We start from the raw sequence: 13,766 nt of genomic DNA, 5'->3' as shown, positions 1-13,766 counted from the left end.
GGGTCGAAAAGTACCGATTTTGGAAGTGGAGGACCCTAGCTCTAGCCCTTGAACCAAAACAACAAAAAAACTTTTCAGAACTCTCCCCCCCCAAGATTTCACAGAAACATGATGGCAGAAAAAGGACAAATGGCCCATCCAGCCTGCCCATCTGCAGTAACCACTATCTCTTCCTCTAAGAGATCCCATGTACTAGGGACCTGGATTGGCCACTGTGAGAACGGGCTACTGTGCTTGATGAATCATTGGTCTGACCCAGTAAGGCTATTCTTATGTTCTTATCCCACACTTTCTTGAATTCAGACACAGTCTCTGTCTCCACCACCTCTTCCAGGAGTCTGTTCCATGCATCTATCACCCTTTTTGTAAAAAAGTATTTCCTTAGATTACTCTGGAGCCTATCGTCTCTTAACTTCATCCTATGTCCTCTCATTCCAGAGCGTCCTTTCAAATGAAAGAGACTTGACTCATGCACATTTACGTCATGTAGGTATTTAAACATCTCTATCATATCTCCCCTCTCCCGCCTTTCCTCCAAAGTATACATATTGAGATCTTTAAGTCTGTCCCCATACGCTTTATGACGAAAACCACACATCATTTTAGTAGCCTTCCTCTAGATCAACACAATTCTTTTTATAGCTTTTTGAAGGTGTGGTACTAGTTTCTGTAGGTAGATTATCAGTTTGTTTATTACACATAATTGATTTTCTACTTGAATCATAACGAGTACTGTCACCTTCTGAGTGCACCACAAGACCATCTCGCCATCAGAAACAAACAGAAATGCAAGCTTGCAAAGGAGAGCTACACTTTTCAAGTCTGCTTTGGAAGACACATTCAGTATTTGTAAAAATATAAGAGAAAATATGTGTGTCTAGCCTGCGTTTCCAATTTAAAGGTTTTTAGGCAATACCCACAAAAACATACTGTTCATTTTAAATTTTATTCAGATGCTCCAGCGTCTTTCATACGTAATACACTGTTTTGTTTACACTTATCCAGAAACAGATGCACATGAATAAATATAATGTAGACTAATAATATTTTAATGGTTTATATATTTATTAGGTTACTCTGGAACCACAGTAGTTAATAAAATGTTTGTTCACAAATGAAATATATCATGGTTACTATTTGATGAATATATCCTTAGATACACAGTTGAGCCACATTAATATGACCACGCCTACCTCTGACATCAGGGATACACAGCCAATGAACAAATGCACGTGTCACACACAGACTTTGTGGGTATATAAGGTGGGGTGTCAGCAAGTTGCCAATATAGCAACTGTGGCTGTCATAGGGAAAAAATGCAATTTATCAGACACTGAAAAAGGCATAATCATTGGATACCTGGCCAAGGGTTACAGCATTTCAGAAACGGCAGAGTTTGTGAACTGTTCACAGGCTGCTGTGGTTAAATTGTACCTTGAGTAGATGAATGGAACCTTTTTGACAACCCAACATGGCAACTTTGGGGCGGCATGATCCAAAAAATGGGAAAAGTGAACGTCAGCTGCGCAGGTTGTTGCGGGCTGATCAGCATGCTAATGTGGAGCAAATCACCGTCCAAATGAACCAGGGGGTTTCTAAATGTGTGTCCAAAACAACTGAGAGACAAACTCTGTTGTGAATGGGGCTCCGGAGTTGGTGACAGCACCCATGCTCACGAGGGTTCATCACAAAAAAACGACTGCAATTTGCACAGGAGTACCAACATTGGACTTCAACCGACTGGTAGAAGGTTGCCTTCTCCGATGAGCCTGAATAGGTATGAGCGACCCACAAATAGGAGATTAGAGTCACATTCTGAGCTCCATCAAATGGATGAACGTTGGCATCAGATGTGAAACTGCCAAAAACAAACAACCAGCAACCGTTGTTGGAGGTATTCAAGCTGATGGTGGCAGTGTTATGGTCTGGAGCATGTTTTCTTGGTATGGTCTGGGTCCCTTGATACCTCTGGAAGGCACTCTCAACTGATAGGATGTCTCTCCATCCTTCCCGATCAAGCACACCCATATGTGTTGATGGTCTACCCTATTGCCGATGGGATCTTTCAACAGAACAATACAACGTCATACCACCAGAATTGTTCACAGAGCACGATCAAGACTTCCAGCTACTTCCCTGGCCTCCGAATTCCCCAGATCTTAACCCAATTGAGCACACTTGGGACCGACACATTGGATGACTGGATGCACCACCACCACGCACCTGTCAGCAACTGTTGGATGCACTGCAGTCTACATGGATACAAATATTTCTAGCAACCACCTAGCATCTTACCGAGTCACTCCCACAGTGTCTGGCTGCCGTCCGTGCTGCCAGAGGCAGTTATTCTGGATTTTAGCAGGTGATCATAAAAATATGACTTTGACCATGTATTATTTGAGCATGGTAAAACATGGTTAACCTGTAGTATAAATATTCAGATGCAACTTTTACAATTAAAAGATATATTGCTAGCATTTGAAAAATGATATTACAATGGTTGATTTAGAATTTGATACATTTACTGTATGCCCCTCTTAGTGCTCCAAAGGGATCAAGTCATTAGGGATAGACACTTGCCATATATCTTTGGCTCCTCTTGTAGGAAGTGGTTCCAGCAGCCATCTTGGATTGGAAACAACTGTCAGGTATTTTTGCTCCAAGCCTGTCAGTAAAGCTTTACTTTCTAGTTCCCCAAGTTCTTCAGGGCTCAGGTCTTCAGAACACTGCCACGTCTCTCCAATGTCAACTAATCCTGTTAATAAATAGCACAGAAAATAAAGACATTTCAGTTTCATCTGGATCACCTTCTCAGCTGGTGCCATGATGATAGAAAAGGTCTCAGCCTGACACTACACTACTGTACTTGCCTGAAGCTAAAACTAAAAAGGAGTGGGCGAAGTTCAAATAAATAAATGTTGAAGACAATCACACATTCTAACTAGACATTCTGCCTTTCTAAAAGGGGTCCTTTTACTAAAACAGTGCACGTTATTTTTTATACCTACAGGCTAAGTGGCACTTACAAGGGGGTACTGAAAAGTTCTCAGTCCAACCAAGAAGGGAATGATATGGAGCCATGAGGCTTACAAGTTATTCCACATATTCACCCCTAAGTTCAACACACTTGGCACATCTGTAACTGTTCCAAAAAAGTACTCTGATGTTTGGTCACTAAACACAGCTCCGCTGCTGCAATCACCTCCAAATCACTTGAAAATTGTTACCCTTTCAAACTCCTTTTAAGGTTTGGAAATGGAAAATAGTCAATTGGAGCAAGATCTGGTGAGTAGGGTGGATGGTCTATGCACTGAAACCCAAACTGTGTCAAAACATCCATCATTTTACCAGCCTTGTGAACAGGTGCATTGTCTTGCAAAATGAGCCTTTCCACATCTTCCCTCTCCTTTTTTCTTTCAATACCTCCTTTAATCAGCACAGCAAGATACACTAGTATTCTGCATTAATTGTTTGGTCCCTTGGAAGATAGTCAGTCATTACAACATTTTCCTGATCCCAAAACACTGTGGCCATGACTTTTCAAGCTGACTTCTGTGTCTTGAACTTCCTTGGCCTTGGAGAACCTGAGTGCCACCATTGCATGGACTATTGTTTTATCTCAGGATCATAGTGGTGTAACCATGTTTCATTAACAGTAACTAGTCATTCCAAAATATTGACACCAGCTCACTAAAAATGTTGCAAAATGAACTTGGAAGTGTCCACTCAATGTCATTTCTCGACATTCCAAGTTTTCTTGGTCCTTTTTATTTCAATGGTCTGAAATGGAATGAAAAGTGTCAAGAAAAGTGCAAAATAACTTGTAAGTTTCATGGCTCCACATCATTCTCTTCTTGGTTGGTCTGAGCACTTTTCAGCGGCCCCTCGAGTAGACAAACAGAATTATTTAGCAAACCCTTTTGTTAGATGTTCACTGAGGAATGGCCAGAAATAGATCCATATAAAATAGACATGAATAGGAATGGAAGTGAGGTTGAGTCTATAAGTTTTTCAAAAGACTGTCTGAGGAGAAGAAAGTGGAGTAGCCACCTAGGGCCTGATTGTATAAACGGCACCTAACTACTAGCTGCCACGGCTGTTAATCAACCGCTAGGTGTCATTTACAAAATCATGCCTAGCAGCGCCTAACTTGACTTAGGCATCACTAGGCACCATAATGGTAGGTACAGGTATAATTTACCAGCGCCCAACATAGATATCCGATGACGCCCGTCCTACCACATCTATTCTCTATCTACGCCCATTTTTTGAGGCAGGTGGTATGTGCTGGTAGGCACCTCGACAGGCGTTGGTAGGCTCTGCTCCAAGTTCCACATGGAACTTGTCTTTTAATTTTTTTTTAATGAGCTTTTAATGGCGTTGTCAATTACCACACCAATTAAGCTCATTATTCAATTTGAGTTGCAAGCAAAACTCAGCTAGGTGTCCCCAATTAGGGTACCTAGCGGCGCCTAACCCAGGCGCCATTTATAGAATCTGGCCACTAATGTTATAAGCAATTTTTTTTTAAGTTATTTATTTATTTTTGTATTTATATACCACTCAAGCATTTTTCCCTGTCTCAGTGGGCTCACACTCTAAATGTACCTGAGGTAATTGGGGATTAAGTGACTTGGTCACAAGGAGCAGAGTGGGATTTGAATCCACAACCTCAGGGTGCTGAGGCTGTAGCTATAACCACTGAACCACACACTCCTCTCCAACGGGTCGGGAACTGGAAGATTCAAATCCCAGACCAACTTTTTGTGGCCCTGAGCAAATCGCCTAATTCTCCACCACCTTGAGTCTGATGCTGGGCATTTCTAGCAGTAAATGTGAGTCTAGGTACCTCACAATGCACAGAAGGTAATGGAAAACCACTTCTATATCAGATCACTGTATGGTCACTATCAGTCAGTTTGACTTTAGGACATACCTGGATCTGGTATGGTATGCCTGAGAAGCTAAATTGAAAATAGCAAAAGCAATGGGAATAATTAGTATACATCCAAGGTTAGTGAAGGAACTTATGGAAGTTCTGGCAGCCCCACTGTCCAAACTTTTTAACACATCCTCAAAATCGGGAGAGGCTCCAGAGGACTTAAGATATTCTCCACGAAAGCAGAAGGAGAAGTTGGGTTATTTTCTATTTTGTGATTAGAATATATCAGATTTGAAATATCTATCCTGCTAGAGCTGGTGTTAGACATAACTGGGGACCACAAAGCCCAGGCAGTGCTTCTTTAGCTTCCAGCTGGCTTAGGGCTCTCTCTGACCACGGGGCAGTTGCCCTAGTTGCACTCCAATAACACTATTCCTGTCACGTATGACTGCAGTATTCTGTTAGCATGATTTTTCTGTGTAGCATTCTGTAATAATTTGGCTTATTCTGTTTTCTCAATGGAGGGGTGGGGAGGCAGGGGTTTTGTTGGTCCTTGTATTATTTGTGTTTATAAAATGAAAATTGTACAGAATATTGTTTCTTTTTATACTTTAATAAAATAAGTTCAGTTTAAAATCATAACTTATTTGGATGGGATCAGATGGCTGGTGGGGATGGGGACCGAGCTCACTGGGCCAAATTTTTTTCCCGCGGCATTCTCTATTTGGCAGCTCAGATTTAATGCTAAAAACACCTGCAAAGTGATGCACATTGGGAAGAAAAATCCAAATTATAGTTACCGGATGCTAGGATCCATCTTGGGGTTTCAGTGTTCAAGAAAAAGATCTGGCTGTCATTGTGGACAATACGCTGAAACCTTACGCCTAATGTGTAGCAGCAGCCAAAAAAGCAAACAAAATGTTAGGAATTATTAGAAAAGGGATGGTAAACAAGACTAAGAATGTTATAATGCCTCTGTATCGCTCAATGGCGCGACCTCACCTTGAGGAATGCATTCAATTCTGATCTCCTTATCTCAAAAAAGATAATGCGGCACTAGAGAAGGTTTAAAGAAGAGCACCCAAGATGATAAAGGGGATGAAATTTCTCTCATATGAGGAAAGACTAAAGAGGTTAGGGTTCTTCAGCTTGGAAGAGAGATGGCTGAGGGGAGATATGACTGAAATCTACAAAATCCTGAGTGAAAAGTGATGGACTTAGAAGTAATCCAAGGAAATACTTCTTCATAGAAAGAGTGGGGAATACAGAAAATGTCTCACAGTAAAGACAGTGGAGATGAAGATGAAATCTGAATTTAAGAAAGCACATATGACATCTGAGGAAGAGGAAGGGATTATAGAGCTTAGCAGTTGGTATGGATCAGAAGACTGGATAGGTCATAGAGGGGGGGCTGTCATTATATTCTCTGTTTCTAGGCTTTCTTTAATGTTTTGGTTAAAAAATATAATTAGCAAAAAAGTATTTAAAGTAAGAATATTAACAGCAAAGCAATGAGGCCCGGATTCTGTATAGGATGCCCGTTCCAGGCGTCCTATACAGAATGGGAACAAAACCCGCCCAAAGTAAACCCGATTCTATAACCAACGTCCATGTTGCAGACGCTGGTTATAGAATCGGGTTTTTGGCCCGGATTCTCTATAGGACGCGGCCGCTATACTTTATCGCGGCAAGGGATTTCCCTACCGCGATTAGTATAGCAGCCACATCTACGGCCAGCAGTCTCCCCAACCCCTCCCCCCCGACGTTCATGGCAGGAGGGTGCCCAACCCCTCCTGCCGAAAGAACCCGCCCCCCCAAAAAATGTTTGCCAACAGGAGGATACCCAACCCCTCCTGCCCAAACAAAATGCCCTAACCACCCTCCCCGGACCCCCCAACAGCTTCCCCGAAGATCACCAGCAGGAGGGTGCACAACCCCTCTTGCCGGACCCCTCCCCAACGAACCACCCACCCCGGAACCCCCCTGAAGCTTATCGCCAAGTTGGCTGGACGGGTCTTTGCACCTTCCGGCCAGCAGGCCCGCCTCTGTCTAAATGAGGCGGGCCCGCCCCTCCCCTGCCCAACTCACAGGATCCTAGGGCCTGATTAGCCCAAGCGCCTAAGGCCTTTCCTATAGCTAGCCTACATTGTAAGCGTCTCTCGCTCTGCTAGGGAGACGCGCAGGGCCACCTAGGTTCGCCTAAGGCTACCGCCTAGCCTTAGGCGAGCTTAGACAGGCTTGTAGGCCTCCCTAGGCTCCCGGAAGCGCCTTCAATATAGGCGGCCTGCATGGGGAGCATTTTTTAGGAAACGTGCCTCCGATTGGTTGATTAGACAGCTGTAGGACGCCTACAACTGCCTACAATCGGGACGCACTTTGCAGAATCAGGGCCTGAGTGTATGAATTATTTAGCTATAATCATTTCTTAAATTGTAGGTATTTTAGAATTGATACTCACCAGCAATGACTCCTCTACCAAATGTTTCCCCATTATCTATTAACTCTTCAATTTGGCCAGGTGTCATACCGAGTCTGTTCAAAAGGACATCCCTCCATGCTTCATCTTCCCAGTCTTTGTAAGCTATGTGAACAGCAAGAGTGCAGTTCTTATAATCAGCCAGCAATGGCCGCCAGCGAGTCTCTATTGTTTTTACTCCATTTAAAATCAATCCAGCATAAGGCTGCCGGAATGAAAGGCAACCAATTCTCATCCTTCTGCTATCATCACATTCCTTTCATCTTCTGAAAAAAAAGAAAAATCAAGCAAACCAATATGCATGAAATACTAGTGTAATTCAAAGATATTTTCAAGGTAATATAAAGAAATAAAACAAAAAAAGGAAATAAGGCGATACCTTTTTTATTGGACTAACTCAATGCATATTATGATGAGCTTTCGAAGGCCACCACACCATTTCGCTCAAAGATATTTTCAAAACAATTCCATTCAGAGTGATTTAGGGCTCCTTTTATCAAGCCGCGCTAGAAGGCGAATAGAATGCTGGGTACTATCAAGAAAGGTATTACAACCAGAATGAAAGAAGTTATCCTGCCGTTGTATCGGACGATGGTGCGCCCGTATCTGGAATACTGCGTCCAATATTGGTCGCCGTACCTTAAGAAGGATATGGCGATACTCGAGAGGGTTCAGAAAAGAGCGACACGATTGATAAAAGGCATGGAAAATCTTTCATATGCTGAAAGATTAGAGAAACTGGGGCTCTTTTCCCTAGAAAAGGGGAGACTTAGAGGGGACATGATAGAGACTTAAAAGAACATGAAGGGCATGGAGAAAGTGGAGAGGAACAGATTCTACAAACATTCAAAAACTACAAGAACGAGAGGGCATTTGGAAAAATTAAGAGGGGACAGATTCAGAACCAATGCTAGGAAGTTCTTCTTCACCCAAAGGGTGGTGGACACCTGGAATGGGCTTCCAGAGGGTGTGATAGGACAGAGTACGGTTTTGGGGTTCAAGAAGGGATTAGATAATTTCCTGAAGGAAAAGGGGATAGAAGGGTATAGATAGAGGATTACTATACAGGTCCTGGACCTGATGGGCCGCCACGTGAGCAGACTGCTGGGCATGATGGACCTCTGGTCTAGATCCAGAGGCACTGCTTATATTCTTATGTTAACGCATGTGACTTTTCATTACGCATTAACCCCTGCGCTGGCCAAAAACTACCACCTGCCCAAGAGGAGGCAGTAGCAGCTAGCGCATCCCATGGTTTAGCGCGAACTATTACGCACGTTAAACGTTTGTTCGGCTTGATAAAAGGAGCCCTTAATGTGCTAATAATTTTAAAACACTATAAATCTTTAAAAAGGAACTATCACCAACTTTAGGTAAACATGCAGAAGATACCTATAGGAGGGTCGATGTCCAAGACAAAGGCTTTATTAAAACAAGTTAGTAATCCACATGGAAATGTCTAGGACCTAATACATAAAAAGCATTTGGACCCAACACGGTCTGTGTTTGGACACTATGGTCTTCCTCAGGGGTCCCTGTAGGTCCTGTAAGGAAACTCGTGGATTATATATTAAAAACAAACAATGAAACCTCTGCGCTGTGGAGAATTACTTATTGGTTCCCTTTTTGTGGGTCAACTCTTGTTTGGAAGATACCTATGGGGCCTGGCTTCAATGGTTCAAATAATGTAGATCTAGTCCATCTTGATGAAATTAAAACTATATATTTTTCTTATCGTGGTAAATGCAAAACAAAATAAAAGGGAAGGGGGAGCTGATAAACCTCAATTAGAAACGGCTATTTTTTTTTTTTTGTATATCTTTATTGAATTTTCAAATTACAATTGTGCAACAAGTAATTCATATACATATAATATTACAAGAAAAGCACAATAAACTTTCAGACATTAATGTACAATTATATTTTCACCCACCCTCCCACCTAATATTAAAATAAAATAAAAACCTTCAAGAAACTATCCATAAATTCCAATGCAACTCCCTTCCCCCCCCCCCGGATGTGTATTTTTACAGGTCAATGAAATAAAATCAGTTATCATTCCTTACAAAATTTAGGGCTCCTTCTACGAAGCCACATTAGCGGCTTCATCGCACACACCTTTTTAGCGTGCGCTAACCCCCGCGCTAGCCGAAAAACTACCTACTGCTCAAGAGAAGGCGGTAGTGGCTAGCGCGGCCGGCAAACTAGCACGCGCTATCAAGCACATTAAACCGCTAACGCAGCTTCATAAAAGGAGCCCTTAGCCAACGGCTCCCAAACATCCATAAAATTCCTATAACGTCCCAGCTGTATGGCCATGAAACGTTCCATTTTAAAAATATAACAGAGGGATTCCCACCAGAATATGTAATTTAACCTATCCCAGTTCTTCCAATTTTTTAAAATAAGCTGCATGGCAACCCCTGTCATTATAAGGAGAAATTTATTATTCCAAGCAGATATTTGACTTTTAGCTCTCATGAAGGTACCAAGTAAGATGGTATCATATGTAAATGCCACTGGATTTTCCAATAAATTGTTCACTTGATCCCAAATGGATCTCCAAAATCTAAGTATCAAGGGACAATAGTACAGTAAATGATCCAATGTCCCAGCTTCAAGATGACAATGCCAGCATCTATTAGACTTTGAACTATCTAATTTCTGTAAACAAACTGGGGTCCAAAATGCTCTATGTAATAAGAAAAACCATGTTTGTCTCATAGATGCAGACATTGTACATCTCATCCTCCAAGTCCAGATTTGTGGCCATTGAGACGCAGTAATCTGATGCTTTATCTCAATGCTCCAAATGTCACAAGACCAGTCTTTGGTTTCTTATTAAAAAATCCAGATATTAATTTATACCATGGCTTCTATTTCTTTTTCTTACCTATCTCACATGAACTAACTGTCTGTTGAGGACTCTAGGGAACAATGATCAAGTCTAGCCAGATAAACATAGTCAGCAAGACAATCAGGCATGCAAAACTGGTTTGGCTTGAACAGCATTAGGTGTTAAGCACAAGGTCAACGAATGTAGCCAGTATATGGTTCAAATTTTTTTTTTAATTTTGGAGAGTGAAGGAAGTGGGAGTTCAACCTGCATCTGTTCCTTTTAAAATTCCAAAAGCAGTCTGGAGACTCAGTTTCAGTAGCAGAGGAGGTGTAATGCAGTCATGTCCTGAAGAGAGCCCCCAAAACGGATTTTAATGGTCCTGAGTGGCTATATAGTATGCAGGTGGGGTGTTAGATGTGTTGATATGGAAGTAGTGTACTTGGCCATGGGGAAGGTGCTAGAAATATACAGTAAACAGTGGCCAGGTTTAAGTATACCAGGGGAGGAACAAGTATAAGACAAATGGGGAAAGCATAGCTCAAAGAATTCTTTCCAATCCTTCTGTGCGTGCAATTGTGTTGTGTGTGTTTGTCTGTGAACACCTATTGAGTTTGTATTTGCACTGGGTTTGTGTGTGAATGTCTGTATCTGTTTTGTATGTGTGTACATGGGCAAGTATGTCTGTACTTAGACAGTCACATTGGAAATAAACAAGGTACATTCACTCACACAGGAGGAAAGAGTCAAAAACTGAAGTCAGAGGTTTTAGAATCAGAAAAATGTACTGACACGTTAGCCATTTTTCTACCTTCTGGACATTAATGCAAAATTATGCTGAATACTTTGAAAAAAAGTATGTTTTGTTTTACTTAAAAAAAAAAAGCCAGATAGTTGCCAAATCCTAACCTTCTGAGTCCTGAGCACATTTCATGGGACCCCCATTATATATCTGAACCAGAACTGTGCACATTGTTTGCCAGTGCCTTCATTTGAAATGCTTCAGTCAACAATTATTAGTTGTCAATACACTATCAACCACAAGATATGTCATTTGTGTTTGAAGTGGATAAGAATTTAATGCTTAACAAGTTGGTTTTTTTTAGGAATCATATGGTACAGTTTACAAGCAGAACCAGATTAAGGCATAGGCCATAGGCAAACTAGGCATGTGCCTTGGGCCCAAATGTTTAGTGAGACCCTATCAGAGGTGCTGAGGACTCAGGAACCTTGTGTTCTCACTTATTTATTTGACTGTGCATTTACTATAAGATTAAGACCCTTGATGCAGGCTTCTAAGTGTCAAAACACAGCCCCGTGTTGAGTCGTAGCTTTGTGGTAGACATTGAAAGCTCTTTTAACCTATTATTTAATAAAATTGTTGTTTGGACCTCTTCAGGCCACTTCCCCTTTTTTTGGAAGACCATTTAGCTAGCCCTATTTTTCTTGACTGGTTTACCACTGTGGGGTCTATTGCTTTCCTTTTTTGGTTTTAGACTTCTGGAGAAGTTAAATGTTGGGGGGAGGGGCTAAAGGTGAGAAAAGAAGTAAACCAGGGAGAGGTGAAATAGAACAAATATTTTTTTCTCTAGGGCACAATATACTGTATAGTGTTAATCTGTCCCTGTTCTAGATATGTGTAGGGAGATTCTGAAGACACACAAATCTTTCCTTGATGTCCACACAGGAATTTTGCAAGCTAATGGTGATTTTTCTTACATTTTCCTTCGAAATGTTTGATTAAGCTTCAAGATATTATGCTTTTAAAGACCCTAAACAGTTAAAATTGTTTCTTGATAGTGAATTTCCTTCTTAGACTGGTTAATCGTCACTGTGTGAAGTAAAGTTATCTCAGTTTATGGGTGAATGGATAACCATCAGCTCCTAAGTATTTCCTGAGTTTACTTTTCTTACACATCTCCCATCCAAATGATTAATGGATTCCCCATACTAAGAGTAATTTTCCTGTTTAATTATGTTTCAAAAATTAATAACTTGCAATTTTCTTGATATCTTGGTTTGTTTTTTGATTACTTGTACATATTTTGCTAATTCTGAATAAAGCCCTTTTAGAAAGCAGTGCTAAACCCCACTATTTTCAGTGTGTTTCCCCATGCTGAAGCCGCTTTAGAATAGCTCTAAAATGGCCACAATTTGGTTTTCTTCTATTAATGGCCACGCACTAATTTCAAAATTAACATTTGGTCATTAGTACAGGCGCCTTTACCCCTTACAAGGTAGGCAGCAGTAGGGGCTCACATACTAATCCTGCACAATCAGTCAGCAAGCGCCAATGCTCACGCGCTTACCGCTTAGCGTAGGGTTACCAGATTTTCCAAAATGGAAAATCCGGACCCTAGACCTCCCCCTGCTCTCGTCAGGCAGGAGGGCATCTCCTGCCCAACAGCGATTTGTTGGAAACTTTTCAAAACCCAAAATGCTGAGTTTTGAAAAAACGTCCGGAACCCCCATCCCGGGACATATCCTGAAAAGGACATGTCTGAGGAAATCCGGACATCTAGTAACCCTAGCTTACCGCAGGGCATATGTACTCCCTCCCCACCCCCCATGCTAAAAAAAATAAAAATCTCTTTTTTAGCATGTAAAAAGCATGCACGGAGCCCCAAACTGACGCCGGGTTATGCCTTTTTAACCTGCGATAAGCATATACTAACGTAAAAGAACCTCTTAAAATGTTTAAAAAAGAAATGTAGCGTAGGTTACTAAGGATAGCACTGTGTAGCCAGGATCGAAGCGTACACTATGGAAAGTCTTAGCAAATCGTATTCTATCCTTTGTACTTACAGGGTGGTTTTGGTTTTTTTTTTTAAAAGTGTCTCTTTAAACAGCCGATGAGGGAGAAACGGAAGGTAAGAATCCGATTTCCCTATTTCTACTGCCCGGAGGCTTATTGTGCATTTAAAGGGAGAGGAGACACCAGAACTAACTGTCGTCGTTGTATATAAAGCGGAAGCGGAAGGGCAGCTCACTGCTCGAATAGCCGGAACGAGTATTGAGGCAGCAGGTGCAGCGATTAAATGAGTCCGGTTGGAAACAAAATTGTGCGGCGTGAGCGTGTTCGAGAGAGCACGGTGGGAAGGAGGGGTGGGGCACAGTTCAAAGTAACAACGTTTGTGCTTTTCAGATTTCATCAGTTTTATTATTTATACTATATCATAAATATTCAATAAAAATGTATTACAAACAAAAATAAAAAACAAGCAGAAAAAGTAGTTTACAGCGTTTGGAGCAGCTGCTGTGTAGCTGTTATGCTATTGAAAAATTTTGTTTACATTTTTTATTTTCACTATTGTGATTGTGAACGTCTTTTGCTCATCTCTTTCTCAGCCAACAGACATTTTGTTTCCCCTCCTGTTAGAGGATGTAAATTTAAAAAACATCATCAATATCTCCTCTCACATCAGGCAGCATTATGGGGTAAAGATCTAGAACAATTGCTTACGCCTACTACTTATGGGGAATTTAGGAAACGCCTAAAAACATATCTGTTCCTGAAGTACTTAGGCAACTAACCTACACAATCTCATTCCACAATAACTGATCCCTAGAGC

At 41.4% G+C, this 13,766-nt stretch overlaps 1 protein-coding gene across 5 annotated transcripts in view; it reads right to left on the bottom strand.

Moving 5' to 3' along the window:
• The window catches only part of LOC117360564 (protein CXorf40A-like), a 66,883-nt gene extending 53,692 nt beyond the window's left edge, over positions 1 to 13,191 (bottom strand). For 3 of the 5 annotated variants that reach the window (XM_033944499.1, XM_033944498.1, XM_033944500.1), the window contains exons 1-4: positions 13,000 to 13,191; positions 7,341 to 7,624; positions 5,683 to 5,766; positions 2,581 to 2,755 (exon numbers count right to left, since the gene is read on the bottom strand). In XM_033944499.1, the coding sequence (XP_033800390.1) occupies positions 2,581 to 2,755; positions 5,683 to 5,766; positions 7,341 to 7,593 (512 nt within the window). In that variant the 5' untranslated portion in view covers positions 7,594 to 7,624; positions 13,000 to 13,191. The remainder of the gene's footprint in view (positions 1 to 2,580; positions 2,756 to 5,682; positions 5,767 to 7,340; positions 7,625 to 12,999) is intronic. The other 2 variants (XM_033944503.1, XM_033944501.1) reach the window with 2 other exon arrangements.
• Between the last annotated feature and the right edge of the window lie 575 nt (positions 13,192 to 13,766).

The sequence above is a fragment of the Geotrypetes seraphini genome, chromosome 5 (assembly GCF_902459505.1).
Source record: "Geotrypetes seraphini chromosome 5, aGeoSer1.1, whole genome shotgun sequence".
NCBI classification, from domain to species: Eukaryota; Metazoa; Chordata; class Amphibia; order Gymnophiona; family Dermophiidae; genus Geotrypetes; species Geotrypetes seraphini.
The sequence above is the reverse complement of the archived record's forward strand: the minus strand, read 5'-3'. Positions and strand labels throughout refer to the sequence as shown.